Source organism: Salvia splendens, chromosome 16 (assembly GCF_004379255.2).
Source record: "Salvia splendens isolate huo1 chromosome 16, SspV2, whole genome shotgun sequence".
In the NCBI taxonomy this organism is placed as follows: Eukaryota; Viridiplantae; Streptophyta; class Magnoliopsida; order Lamiales; family Lamiaceae; genus Salvia; species Salvia splendens.
In genome coordinates this window covers 5,609,145-5,623,876 of record NC_056047.1, presented here as the reverse complement: position 1 = coordinate 5,623,876, position 14,732 = coordinate 5,609,145, and the positions used below count along the sequence as shown (strand labels likewise).

General features: G+C 46.6%; 1 protein-coding gene and 1 non-coding gene across 2 annotated transcripts; one reads left to right on the top strand and one right to left on the bottom strand.

Annotated features, from left to right (window-relative positions):
- The first annotated feature begins 11,478 nt into the window (after nt 1-11,478).
- On the top strand, nt 11,479-13,096 carry LOC121770094. Its single transcript, XM_042166897.1, has 2 exons — nt 11,479-13,005; nt 13,082-13,096. The coding sequence occupies exons 1-2, from the start codon at nt 11,479-11,481 to the stop codon at nt 13,094-13,096; spliced, it is 1,542 nt and encodes a 513-aa protein (XP_042022831.1).
- On the bottom strand, nt 11,974-12,080 carry LOC121773095. The gene has a single exon (XR_006044668.1). It is a non-coding gene; the product is annotated as a small nucleolar RNA R71 (small nucleolar RNA).
- Nucleotides 13,097-14,732: the final 1,636 nt, after the last annotated feature.

Here is a 14,732-nt window from a genome sequence, read left to right as displayed (position 1 = left end):
CGCAGACCGATCTGTACACTATGCAAAGCCCTTGGCCTTTCATGCAATGGGGCATAGACATAGTGGGACCACTTCCTCAAGCTCCTCGGCAAATGAAATTCCTTATCGTTGCCGTGGACTACTTCACGAAGTGGGTGGAGGCGGAACCATTAGCTACGATAACGAGCTCAAAGGCATTGGACTTCGTCTGGAAGAACATAGTGTGCCGATTTGGCATACCCCACATCCTCATCTCGGATAATGGGACTCAGTTCACCGACAAGACGTTCAAGAATTGGTGCCAAGAGCTGAACATTCAACAGCGGTTCACTTCGGTCTCCCATCCCCAAGCAAACGGACAAACGGAAGTAACGAACCGGATTCTGGTGAAAGGGTTAAAAGCTCGGTTAGAACAAGCCAAAGGACAATGGGTAGAAAATCTCCCTCAAGTCCTGTGGTCCTACCGAACTACACCCAAAACCTCCAACGGTGAAACTCCGTATAGTCTGGTGTACGGCACTGAAGCCGTAATTCCGGTGGAGATCGGCGTACCCAGTCCCCGAACTCTGAATTTCTCCTCAGAAATGAATGACGACGGACTGAGAGCAGAACTGGATCTCGCCGAAGAAAGAAGAGAATTGGCGTGCATAAAAGCAGCCAAGTATAAGGAGCAAGTAGCCCGGTATTATAACCAAAGGGTGAAAAAGCTTCAATTTCAAGTGGGAGATCTCGTCTTGAGAAACAACGAAGTAAGCCGAGCAGAAAAGCTGGGCAAACTCGAACCCACATGGGAGGGTCCATATCGGGTGTCAGAAGTCCTCGGCAAAGGGTCTTATAAATTGACTCACATGTCAGGAGAACAAGTACCCCGAACATGGCACGTCTCCAACCTCAAGAAGTTCCACTTGTAAGAGACAAGTCCGGTCAGTCCGTCTCGTGTCTAGTTCGGTCATAGGGGTATGTGTTTTTATTTGTTTATTTTTTACTTGTACCGTTTACTTGTCGTTTTAAAAAAAAAGGTTTAAAGTTTTTTTCCTTCGTCTTTTTCATTTTTTCTCTATGTGTTTTGTCTCTATGTGCTTGTCGTCTCTTACAAATGGTACCAAGGTATATCGTTCTTTAAAGACTGATCCCCTTTTTAGATCGATTATTAAAGACTATTGTGAGTCCAAGCTTCTAAGGAGGATATAAGACCACAATTCAGCTTAACAAGCAGTCCGTCTGAAACGAACTGCAATAAGCAAACGATTGTGAGTCCAAGCTTCCAAGGAGGATACAAGACCGCAATTCAGCTTAACAAGCACTTCGTCTGAAACGAACTGCAATAAGGGAAAGTCCGATCCACGCGATAAACCTCGCCGAATTAGGACGACCAAGTTCGGTCAAAGAAGTTTACCTCATAAGACCGGGGACGACCACGTCTAGTCAAAGAGGTTTACTGCATAAGACCACTTCGGTTAACTGGGAAAGTCCGATCCACGCGATAAAACTCGCCGAATTAGGACAAGGGAAAGTTCGATCCCGGCGACAAAAATCGCCAAATTAGAACACAAACCAAGTCCGGTCAAAGGTGTTTATTTCATCGGACCAAAGACGAGTCCGGTCAAAGATGTTTATTTCATCAGACCAAAGACGAGTCCGGTCAAAGATGTTTATTTCATCAGACCAAGAACAAAGTCCGGTCAAAGATGTTTATTTCATCAGACCAAAGACGAGTCCGGTCAAAGATGTTTATTTCATCAGACCAAAGACGAGTCCGGTCAAAGATGTTTGTTTCATCAGACCAAAGACGAGTCCGGTCAAAGATGTTTATTTCATCAGACCAAAGACGAGTCCGGTCAAAGAAGTTTACTTCATAAGACCAAGGACCAAGTCCGGTCAAAGAAGTTTACTTCATAAGACCGAGGACAAGTACGATGAAATTTTTTCGCTAAGCTGTAAATACAGTGTTAGAAGCGAAAACAAAATTTCATTTTTCAAATCTTGTTCGGCATACAACTCCGCTACCCTACAAAATGGCGTTACGCTATTACAAAGGACTATTCTACTGTCCAGGGTTGCTGAAGTTAAGCCACCTATCTGCAAAATCCTCTGGAAGCCGAGTTCGGTTGTTCCGAGCAGATGAAGAATAAGCAGGTCGACGAGATGCTATCCTCGACCCAACGCCTCTTCCCCGAGCCCGAGAAGTCCTAACACCTCGGCGATGAAGAGTCTCTGCAATAAGCATCTGCTGATCTTGCTCGCTCATAGTCACAACTCCTCGGCGAATTTCAGTCCGTCCCTGTCTTGACGATTCCGGTTGCTCCTGAGCCCGTTCTCGTCTTGACGTTTCCGGCTGTTCCGGAGTTCGTTGTTGGCTGGGAGTAGGATTTTGAACAAGGGAACCAGAGGTTTGATCTGGAGTGCGAGCATCTGTTGGCGCGATATGCCGAAGGAATCTTTCTATGGAGGGGCGCCGAGAAAGAACAATGTTGTACCGAGAAGCCCAACGCCGCAGTGATGTCACAACTTGTTGGCAAGCCGGGCTCTCCAGCACATTGTTCATACGGAGTACATGATATTCCTCCCACAGTTCGTCAACTCGACTCTGAACATCTGATATGGTCATTCCCCCGCGCACACGGATGTAATCCTCATACGCAGTCCTCTCAGCAATGGCCGTATTCAGCTCGGCCTCCAGATCTTTCTTATCGGACTCTAAGTCCTTGATATCGGCATCCAGCTTCACTAAACGAGCCAGAAGCTCGTCATTCTTCGTCTGATCGGCTATAGCTCTTCTCTCAGCTTCGTCCAAAGCCGAAGAGTACAGCCGTTTCCAGTGAAGTATCTCCATCTCCTTGGGTACAAAGCAGCTATATTAGTTCGGCAGCTGTACCGAGCAGATAGTAAAATACAACAGGAATAAAGGCGAGTACGAAAAGCTATACGAAGACAAGTGTAGAGAATTTTTCATTCACAAGGAAAATTTTTTACACTAGGGCTTCAAGGCCATTTTACAAGGAAGAAACTAGACTAAGAGAAGGGAGACGAAATCATACTCCGCCAGCTTCGTCTCCGGCTCCTCGGTCTGGTACAGCTTCTTTCTCCTGGGCTACCTCAGCCTCAGCCTCGCCTCCTGCCGGCCTCGCCTCCGCCTCCTGATCGGCTTCCTTCTCCGGATGCCCGGCCTGATCGACTTCGGCCTCCCGCTCCAGCGGCTCGGCCTCACCCTCTCCGTGGTAAGTCGAAGCGGGTGAAACGGGTCCCACGGAGGCAAAGATAGCCTCCAGGTTCTCGTCCCGATCAGCTCGACAACTCCGGACTCGGTCTGCAGAAAGCAGGACCGAAGATGAAGCGAGCTCCTCAAGGAGCGGCAGATTCTGAAGCCGAGCTGCTATCTCTCGGCTGTACAGAGGCAGCACGACGTCGGCCCCCTGCTCGCCCTTATCGGCAATTAGCCTTACCAGACTACCGACAAAGGCCGAGAACTGGCTGCTCAAAAAGAGTTTCTCCGTGTAAACACGGAGAGCCTCCCCTTGGGCAACCACGGCAGCAGCATCGCTCCGCTTCGCCTGCTCTCGCTGGATGACGAGCTGGTTTTTGGCAAACTGAGCTTCATCCTGGGCCGAAATCCTAGCAGCTCTGGCCTTCTCAAAGTTAGCCTCAGCCTGTTCGGCCCGATGACAAGCAGCCGCCAACTTCCTCTGCATCTCGGCATAGTCATTGGACGCTTTGGAGAGTTCGACGGCGACGAGCTTGGAGAGCATATCGTTCCTCTGAAAATGAATAAAGAAAAAAGTCAACAAAGGGACCACAAAAAATACAGAAAAAAAGCAAGGCCAGAAAATCAAGAAGAGAATTCACCTCGGCGAAGTCCGTGGGCCATAAAAACGGCTCACAGATATGTTCCGAAGGAGGTGCCAAGACCACGTCTTTCTCTGGCGCTCTCGGGGGCTTCTGGGCCTTCCCCCTCCCCTTTGCCGAAGTTGACTCCGGCTTCTTCGGATCCGAAGAGGTTTTTTGCCTTTTCGGAGTCCTCTCGGCATCAGACGCCGAGCTGGTGGTTTTCGGCCTCTCCGGCTCCTTGGACTCCGAAGATTTTCGGGTAGCCTTGTTCAGCATGAACACTGCCAAAAAGCAAGAAAACAAGGTTAGTTTTCTTCGTTAAAGCAGTAGAACATAAAGGTAAAGAGAAATCCTCACCCTCGGCCTCTTCGTCCGAAGACGAGATGTCGAACACGAGGTCGCCCTTGACGAGCTCAGACTCCGTGTATTGTTTCCTAACTATGGGAATCTTGTTGAGCTCGTCATCGAGCTCGGCCAACGGTTCTAACCGAGGGTGGGGAATCACGGACTTCGGCCTTCTCCAAGGAAAGCCCGGAGCCGCTGTCCTATTATAAAAAAAGAAGCGGTTTTGCCATTTCGGCCACTTGGTTTTGCAGAATGCCCTAAAAGGCTGTAAGGGGATCAAGTAAAACCAAGATCCCTTCCTTTTAAATTGGAAAAAATTAAGGATTGCCCGCAGAGACAGATCCTTATCTAACCTACGAAGTTCGGCAGCAAAAGCCGACAAGTGCCTCCAAGAATTCGGAGTCACCTGACCTAAAGGGAGTTGAAAAAAATCAAGAAGCTCTACAAAAGGTGGGGGAAGAGGGAAACGAAGCCCGCATTCTAAGCAGGCTTCGTAAACGGTGGCATAACCCTCCGGCGGGTCGTTAGCCCTATGATCATCGTCGGGAACCACCGCCTTCCCCCCAGGAAAAGAGTATTTTTCGTAAAGGGATATCACAGTTTCCTTGCTCAAGATACTGTGAAAATACTCTACGGTCTTCTCCCCGGATTCTTTCCGGCTAGAAGACCCCTTACCCCCTTTTCTACCGCTACCAGACTCAGTCGAAGAAGAAGCAGACATGGTTCTTACTCTTTTGAAAGTTTGAAGAAATCCTGAGGAAATTTTTGAAAGCGGAAGGAAATTTTTCACGCAAAAGATAGAGAGTGCAGAAGAAGCCAATAGCAAAGGTGTTCAAATGATGAAGAAAGGCGGTATTTATCAGATTTGGAAAAGATTTCAAATCATCGCACCGTTTCATATCCCACCTTTTCAGGATTCGACGGCCGGATTTTACTGTCGCATTTAATGCCGCATTTAATGCAGTCACGCGCAGGGCACGTCCCCTGACTTCAGCCTCCCCCGTACCCTTTTCCAGAATGCCGAAGTGACTCGCTTCGCCGAAGTGATTCACTTCGCTTTTCGGGGGGGGGTAGTGATGGGGTGCGTACTAAACAAGCCCAACAGCAATGACGACCCATCAGCCCAAAGCCCAAGGAAGAGTATGAGTTCGGCATTACCATCAGCCCAAAGCCCAAGGAAGAGTATGAGTTCGGCATTACCAAAGAGTTCGGCCTCAGCCTACAGCTCGGTAAAAGCCAACCTATCAAGCTCTGCTCTCAGGTCGGCATCAAGCTCTACTCTCAGATCGGCAACCAAAGCAGGAGTATGAGTTCGGCATTACCAAAGAGTTCGGCCTCAGTCTACAGCTCGGTAAAAGCCAACCAATCAAGCTCTGCTCTCAGGTCGGCATCAAGCTCTACTCTCAGATCGGCAACCAAAGCAGTTCGGTCTCAGTATTCGACCGAACAAGGAGTTAGTGGACCCATACAGGATGTCCAACACACCCACTACCACGTGGTGTCAACTCAGGCCACGATCGTAGGCCATGACCTACGCTACATCCACGATCTTAGGCCATGACCTACACGACATCCACGACTTAGGGTGGTGATGCAAGCCACGATCTTAGTCCAAGATATAAATAGAACTTAGATCTGATATGAGAGGGTTAAGCTCTCTAGAGATAAAATACCATATAGCAAATAGCAAGTTTGTATTTGTAAGCTGTAGAAAACAGATCAAGCAATACAATCTTGCCCTCCCTTCTTCCCGTGGACGTAGATTTACTTCAGTAAATCGAACCACGTAAATTCCTTGTGTCTGCATTTTCATTCTCTACCAGTGATGGAGTACGTACTAAACAAGCCCAACAGCAGTAAAGCCCAAGACAGAGTATCAGTTCGGCATGACTAAAGAGTATCAGTCCGGCGTGACTAAAGAGTTCAGTTCGGCACAACCAAAGAGTTCGGCCCCAGCCTACAGCTCGGTGAAAGCCAACTCATCAAGCTCTGCTCTCAGGTCGGCATCAAGCTCTACTCTCAGATCGGCAAAAGCTGCTCGGCAATAATTCAGCAGTTCGGTCTCAGTATTCGACCGAACTAGGAGATAGTGGACTCATGCAAGATTTCCACCTCCACTACACCGACGATCTATTTAGTGGTGTCAAGCAGTCATTAACTCATGCAGGATAGTGGACCCATGCAAGGTCGCCACGATCTCCACGACATCCACTACCTAATAAATGCTGCATGCCACGATCTTGGTTCACTGTATAAATAGAACCTAGGTCAGATAGATAACTGCTTCTGTAAAATTCTAAAAAGCTCTCTAGAGAGAATATCATAAAGCAGGCCAGTGTTGTAAGCTGTAATTCGCAGATCAAGCAATACAAACCTGCCCCCATTTCTCCCCGTGGACGTAGATTTACATCAGTAAATCGAACCACGTAAAATCCCTGTGTTGATCTTCATTTATTTCCTGCATTTACAAACATCAAAAATTCGCAGCTTCATCACTGGCGCCGTCTGTGGGAAACAGAGAACAAAATTTGTGATAAAGCGAATTTTTGACCCTTTTTCCACCCCAAAAAAATGCATACCAGATCACATAACACTCATAATACCGTTCGTGATAACCGTGAGGAAGCTAGTCCAGCTCGCAGGTCTGAAAAACGGCCTCGGGAGACATCTACCTCCGGTTCTCACGAAGAAGGAGCAAGCCACTCCAGGAGTCATCGCACCGAGTCTTCCCAGCAGCACAATTTAAATGAAGCTGTCAAGCTGTTCTTGGCCGAGAAGCAGGAGGAGTTCTTAACCTTCCTGCAGAAGAGCCAACAGCCGGAGAAGACAACGGCGGATTCTCCCTCCTCATCCAGACATGAAAGTCACTACCGCAGTAGTGACGTGTCTTCCAGGAGAAAGAATCCTCAACCTCAACATGCTCCTGCTCCTCCTCGGTACCGGAACCACAGGAGAACTCCATCTCCTCCGTACCGAAGAGATGTCGGGTTCGCCATGTACGGAGCATTAAAGACTCCGTTCTCGGACGACATCACCCGAACTCCTTTGCCGCGGAACTACCGGACACCGTCAATGACTTATGACGGGCTAGAGGATCCTCATGACTTCTTGGGACGCTATCAATATAATATGGCGAACCAGGGTCTCAATGAGGTCCATATGTGCAAACTGTTCCCCGAGCTGCTCATCGGGAACGCCAGAAGGTGGTTCGACAGCCTTCCTCAAGGCAGCATTAGATCCTACCGAGATCTAATGGATGCTTTCCACAGGAGGTTCTTTCAGAAAGCAGAAGCCCGAATCACTTCGGCTCAGCTGCTTTCTATACGTCAAGGTCGCGACGAAAAGATCAGCGACTTCCTGATGAGATTCCATAAGGAATGCCTACAAGTAGATAATCTCAATGATCTACTTGTCATCTCGGCATTCCAAAATGGAATCCTGCCCGGAGCTCTCTACAGAAAGCTCGTGGAGTGCGGTCCGCAAACAGCTCAAGAAATGTGGGACATTGCGGACCAGTTTTCCCGTGCGGATGAGGCAGACCGTCGAAAACGGTCTTTAGACAGCTCATCCCGAGGAGACGAAAAGAAGCCCGATCATAGCGATCAGAGGCTTCCTCGCCGAACTCCTTTTGAAAGAATTCAAAGGGCACCGGTACAAGGCAGATTGGGACCACGTCTCAACCCCGAGAAGCCGCCCGCTCAGTTCGTACCGCTGAACAAGTCAAGAGCGGAAATTTTCGAACTACATTCCGATATGTTCGAAAGACCAAAGCGGATGACGAAATCAGCCGCGCGGCGACCTCAGGATCAATATTGCTCCTTCCATCACACCCACGGTCACGATACCGAGGAGTGCCGAGATTTGGCTGCAGGTATTGATGTTCTTGTGAAAACAGGAACGTTAAAAAAATACCAAAGCAAGCAGCCGAAAAAGAACAAAAAGCAGAGAGGTGCGAACTGCAATCCTCAGGATCCGAAAAGGCATGAGGATCCCGAAGACGACGACGAGCCGCAATATGATGGAGTAATCATGACTATTGATGCTCTCCCTGCCGGGAAGACTAAGTCGTCCCTAAAAGCAGAACGCAGAGGTTCCAATCAAGAGGAACCAACACATAAAAGGCTGAAGAAAGACGAAGTGATTACATTTTCAGATGCCGATCCCGTCCCAGCCATCTCTCCTCACCAAGACGCTATTGTCATTCAAGCCGGGGTGGCAAACAAACTGGTCCACAGAGTATTTGTGGATACAGGAGCGTCAGTCAGCATTCTTTTTAAAGAATGTTTCGATAAAATGGAAGTGGATCCAGATCGGCTCAGTCCGGCTCCACTTCCTCTGAAAAGTTTCGCCCAGGAGGACACCCGCCCTGAAGGTATTATCAGCCTTCCGATCACGGTGGGAAAAGCGCCTACAAGCTCCAATACGATGATCGAGTTCTTTGTGGTGAAAGCTCGGTCTCCGTACAACGTCATCCTGGGGAGGGACTGGCTCAACACAGTTCGGGCCGTTTGCTCTACTTATCACCTCACCATCAAGATCCCCACTAAAGGTGGGATAGCGGTCATCCGAGGTGATCAAAAGAGAGCAAAAGAATGTCTGCAGATTGCGCTTAAAAGTGCCGAGCAATCAGTTCGGCACCATCAAGCATAGCAATCACAGCAACCGGAGTCGGAGGCAAGCGAGATGACCGAAGTCACTTCAGAGCCGAACTCAATGACCGTTCAGTTATACGAAGATGATCCATCCAGAACGGTCAACGTCGGCTTCGCAGGAACGCCTCTACTCCGGGAAAAGACCATTCAGCTCCTCAAGGAGTACAAAGATGTCTTTGCATGGTCTCCGTTGGACATGACCGGAGTGCCCCCCGAGGTAATCACTCATCGGTTAAATATTGATCCTTCAATCCGGCCAGTAAAACAGAAGCAAAGACTCTTTGCGGCAGAAAGAAGCCAAGTCATCCATGACGAAGTCCGCCAATTACTAAAAGCGGATGTACTATTCGAGGTGAAATATCCTTCTTGGGTGGCCAATCCTGTGATGATCAAGAAAAAAGGAGGAGGATGGCGGATGTGCATAGATTTTACCGATCTAAACAAGCACTGTCCAAAAGATTGCTATCCCCTTCCGAATATAGATAAAAAAGTAGAAGCTTTGATCGGCTTCGAAATTTTCTGTTTTCTTGATTTATACAAAGGATATCACCAAGTGTTGATGGATGAGAGTGACGCTCCGAAAACAGCTTTCATTACCGATTTCGGCATTTTCGCTTATAAAAAGATGCCATTCGGTTTAAAGAATGCCGGAGCCACTTATCAAAGGATGGTAGACAAGCTTTTTCGGCACCTAATCGGGAAACAGGTTGAAGTGTATGTCGACGACATAGTTGTCAAAAGCAAAAGCACTTCGGAGTACGAAGACAACCTCAAATCCACTCTCAACGTGCTCCGAAAAGCCAACCTCAAACTCAACCCCCAAAAATGTACCTTTTTGGTAGATTCGGGAAAGTTTCTGGGTTGTTGGGTTTCAAAGGACGGACTCAAGGCAAATCCCTCAAAAGTTCAAGTCGTTCAGCACATGGCAATGCCGAAGTCCATACATGACGTGCAAAGGCTAACCGGATGTCTAGCCGCACTGAATCGATTCCTTTCCCAAGCAGCCGAAAAGCAACTGCCATTCTTCAAGGTGTTGAAAAAGGCACTGACAAACTCATAGTTTAGGATGTTTAGATGGGTGATTAACACATGTTGTTGAATCTTTTGAGGTATAAAGTATATGTTTCACCCACTTTTCAGCTATTTTTTAGAGTTAACAAGTTTGTCGGAGTTTTGATGCAAGAACAGGTCTAAAACGGGCAAAACGGAGCGAACGGGCTGACCACAGAATGTTCGCCCGACCGGGCGAATTTCATATAAAAAACGCCCGGTCGGGCGCAAGCCGAAGAAAACAGAAAGTTCGCCCGACCGGGCGTTTTTCATCCAACAAAACGCCCGACCGGGCGTTTGAAGCCTCATCGCGATTTACCCAGATCGCCCGACCGGGCATATTCCGACTTACAGATCGCCCGACCGGGCGATTTGTCGCTGTTGCCACCTTTGCCTCTTTCTTACTCCGGATATAAAATGGTTCTCACTCATTTCCAAACCCTAACTCCCACACCACGAATCTTAGCAAGAAAGTAAGGTTTTGAGAGGATTTGAAGTCAAGGAGCTTCCCATTTCCAAGAGATTGGAGGAAGGAGACCCCCCACCATCAATTCCACCATAGGGAGTTCTAGTATCATTTCTATTATGTGTAGCTTTGTTTTCCTTGTTTTTGCTTTTATGTTAGCTTTGACTATGAGTAGCTAAGCTTTTAGTAGGGATTTGGTGAAGTTTGAATGGATTGTATGGATTGAATCTATGGTTGAATGCGTATCTATCTCTTTTGTTGGTTTTGTTGAACCTTGGTCTTTTAATATCTAATTGCTTAGCTACCAATTAGATAAATCTTGTACCTAATTGATGTTATTGAGAAATACAAGATTAGGATAGATGTGTAATCAACAACTCCGTGCATTATATGTAATCGAGAGATGCATAAGCTAGAGAGAGGGCTTGGGTCCGTTGTGCTTTGGAGTCAATCTCGAATTGTATGGACGAGACTCCTACACTAGAGATTGACCCACGTGTTAGATGCACCCGAGAGGGGGTCTAACCGATTATCCCGACTTTCCTAACCGCATTTGAGGCCCAATAGATGAGCATGACCCATAGATGAAATCCTTGATCCATTCTAACGGATCCATTTCCCTATACTTTCCCAATTTGTGTGAAAACCTATCTTTGTTTGTTTATTTTTCTTAGTTAATTGTCTTACTAGCTTATTTGTTCTTTGATCTTAGTTAAGAAAACCAAAAACCCCTTTTATTAGTCTAGATAGTGTTCAAAGTTACATCATAGTATTCAAACCGGCTTTTAGTCTCCGTGGATCGATAATTTAGCTTACCACGTGCTACTTAACTCGTACACTTGCGGGTGACGCTTTTGAATACTAAATTAGCACGAGTCAAGTTTTTGGCGCCGTTGCCGGGGACTAAATTTGCTTTTGTGTTTGATATTGTGAAAAGATAGAGAATACTAGTTTAGACATTTTACTTGCTTTAATTATTTAGTTTAGTTTTCTAGTTTAGCTCTATTTTGACTTTGTTTCCTCTCTTGTGTTGTGTAGGTTTTTATGCTCACGCGCTCAAGTCGTTTACCCCTTGAGCCGATTAATTTAGAGATAGAAGCCGCCAATAGAAGAAGAGGAGGACGAAGGAGAAGAGCAAGAGCTCAACATCAAGTTGAGCCAATGGAAAATCCACATGGGAACAATGAGGGAATTCCCCCTCCACCTCCACCTCCATTAAATCAAGACCAAATCATTCTCCAACTACAACAAGAAATGGCGGAGATGAGAAGGGAAAGAGAGGAGGAAAGGAGGCGAGAGGCTCCGGTTAGAGACGCATTTGGGAACGTCAATATCCCACATCCACCCTATGATACAAGGGTGAATGCCAACAATTTTGAGTTGAAGACAGGATTGATTCAATTTGTGGAGCAACGTGTTTTCTCGGGAAGGCCCACGGAGGATCCTAATAGGCACTTATCTAAATTCTTAGAGATTGCCAATACAACTAAGCTTAATGGGGTTCCCGACGATACAATCAAACTTAGGCTATTTCCATTCTCATTGTCGGGATATGCTAGAGATTGGTTTGATAACCTTGAGCCGGGCTCGGTTACAAGTTGGGACGACTTAGCCCAAAAGTTTTTGGATCGATTCTTCCCTCTAAGCTCCACTCTCAACCTCCAAGCAGAGATCTCCCACTTTAAAATGAAGGGCCAAGAGTCTATGTTCGAGGCTTGGGAGAGATTCAACGCCTTGCTAAAGAAATGCCCCAACCATGGGTTATCTCCGGGCCATCAAGTGAGCCTCTTCTACAATGGATGCTCGGAGTTTATCAAGAGTCAATTAGACTTTGGTTCGGGGGGTTCATTCTTGGACAAGGGGGTCGAGGAGTGCAAGAAGATGCTTCAAAGGCTTGCCTATACTAGCAAGGGTTGGAGCTCGGGCCGAGATAGTTCAATGCCGGTGGCTTCGGTTGTGGATTCGGATGCATTCAATCTTCTCAACCAACAAATGATGTTGTTGAATCAAAAGGTGGATGGCCTTAGTTTGGGAGTGGCACCTATGGGAGAGCCTTTACATACCGTGGAAGATGTCAATTATGTGCATCAAGGAGGGAATCAAAGGAACTTCTACAACTATCGCCCTAACAATGGGGGTGGTAATTACCAAGGCTATCGCTCACCCTTCAATGCACATCCAAACCTTTCTTATGGCAATCCAAACAATGCTATCCAACCACCTCCACCACCTCGTTTCCCTACACCTAGTGGGTCGACAAGTGGGGCCGCTAATGTGCCCACCAATTCTAAACCTTCAAGTGATGATGTCACCCATGAGCTTCTGAAAGCTCTAATGGAGAAGACCGATGGAATCATGACACAATCTACTAAGAGAATTGATAAGGTTGAGACGGCGGTAGTGGAGGTCACCACGAGAATGGGGGCTTTGGAACATCAAATGAGTCAAATTGCCCAAGCCGTGGGCCAACTTCATCAACCGGGGCAATTCCCAAGCAACACCATTCCTAACACAAAGGATTGCAAGGCTATCAATTTGAGGAGTGGAACAAGCTATAAGAGCCCCCCTATGCCCGAAAAGGAAGCTATTGTGCAACCCGAAGAAGAAGAGACAATAGAAGTGGAGGCATCAACGAAGAGCCCACCAAAAGATCAAGCCGAGACAATAGTTCCTCCTAAGCCCACGGAAGTTAAACTTCCTTTCCCTCAAATGATGCAAAGAAAAAGAAGGATGAACAATTTTCAAGATTTTTGGATATCTTTAGGAAAGTTCAAATTAACATCCCTCTTGTTGAAGCACTTCAACAAATGCCAAGTTATGCAAAGTTCCTCAAGGATGTGGTATCACAAAAAAGGAAATGGGGGCACTATGAGACGGTCAACTTGACGGAGAGTTGCAGTGCAATTATTCAAAGGAAGTTGCCGGCCAAAATGCAAGATCCGGGAAGCTTCACTATTGAGTGCACTATTGGAAATTGCTTTGTGGGGAATGCCTTGTGCGATCTAGGGGCTAGCATTAATCTTATGCCATTGTCCTTCTTCAACAAGTTGAATATTGGTAAATTGAGATCGACTAGCATTACTTTGCAAATGGCGGATAGATCGGTGGCATATCCCTCGGGCATAGCAGAAGATATATTGGTGAGGGTGAATGAGTTCATATTCCCCGTTGACTTCGTGGTGTTGGACATGGAAGAGGATAGAATTGTACCTCTTATTTTGGGAAGACCGTTCCTTGCCACCGGGAAGGCCATGATCGATGTTTCAAAAGGGGAGCTTACACTTCGCCTCAATGATGAGAGCGTGACATTTTCGATATATGAGGCCTTAAAGAGGCATGATGCGGAACCGGGAGGAAGCCTACAACATTGCAATGTTGTGACCGTGATGGATGAGTGTGTTGGAGGAGTGGCACCGACCTCTTACTTGGATGATCAATTAGAGAGATGCATTTCTCATTCCATGTATTCTTCTCATTCTTTTGATGTTTTGGATGCTAACCCCGAGTTGTTGGAATTTGTAGGTGCTTTGGACTCGGCTAAAGAAATCCCTAGATCACTTCGTCCACAATTTCTACCTCTTAGGAGTGGAAGTGAAGATAGCAATAAAGATGGGGAAAACAAGAAGCTTGAGTTGAAGCCACTTCCACTACACTTGCGATATGCCTTTCTTGGAGGGAATGACACTTTTCCGGTAATTGTATCATCTTCTCTCTCTAGTTTCGAGTTGGATAAATTGTTGAGAGTTCTTAGGAAGCATAAGAGAGCCATTGGGTGGTCCATATCGGACATTAAGGGAATAAGCCCAACCGTTTGCATGCATAGAATTCATTTAGACGAGGGGTATAAGCCTAAGGTACAAAACCAAAGGCGACTAAACCCTATTATGCAAGATGTGGTTAGAAAAGAAGTGTTGAAATGGTTAGATGCCGGTATGATATATGCTATATCCGACAGTGAGTGGGTGAGTCCTACTCAAGTGGTGTCTAAAAAGGGGGGCACCACTGTGGTGAAAGGGAAAAATGATGAGTTGATAGCTACTAGAGTGGTGTCCGGGTGGAGAGTTTGCATTGATTATCGCGCTTTAAATTTGGCCACTAGGAAAGATCACTTCCCCCTTCCATTTATTGATCAAATGTTGGATAGGTTAGCCGGACATGAGTATTATTGTTTTCTCGACGGTTATTCGGGATATAACCAAATTTTGATAGCTCCCGAGGATCAACATAAGACGGCTTTTGTGTGTCCTTATGGTGTCTATGCATTTAGGAGAATGTCTTTTGGGCTTTGTAATGCCCCGGCTACTTTTCAGAGATGTATGATGTCCATTTTTCATGATATGGTTGAGAATATTATGGAGGTTTTCATGGATGACTTCTCTGTTTTTGGTATGACATTTGATAGTTGCTTGGATAAT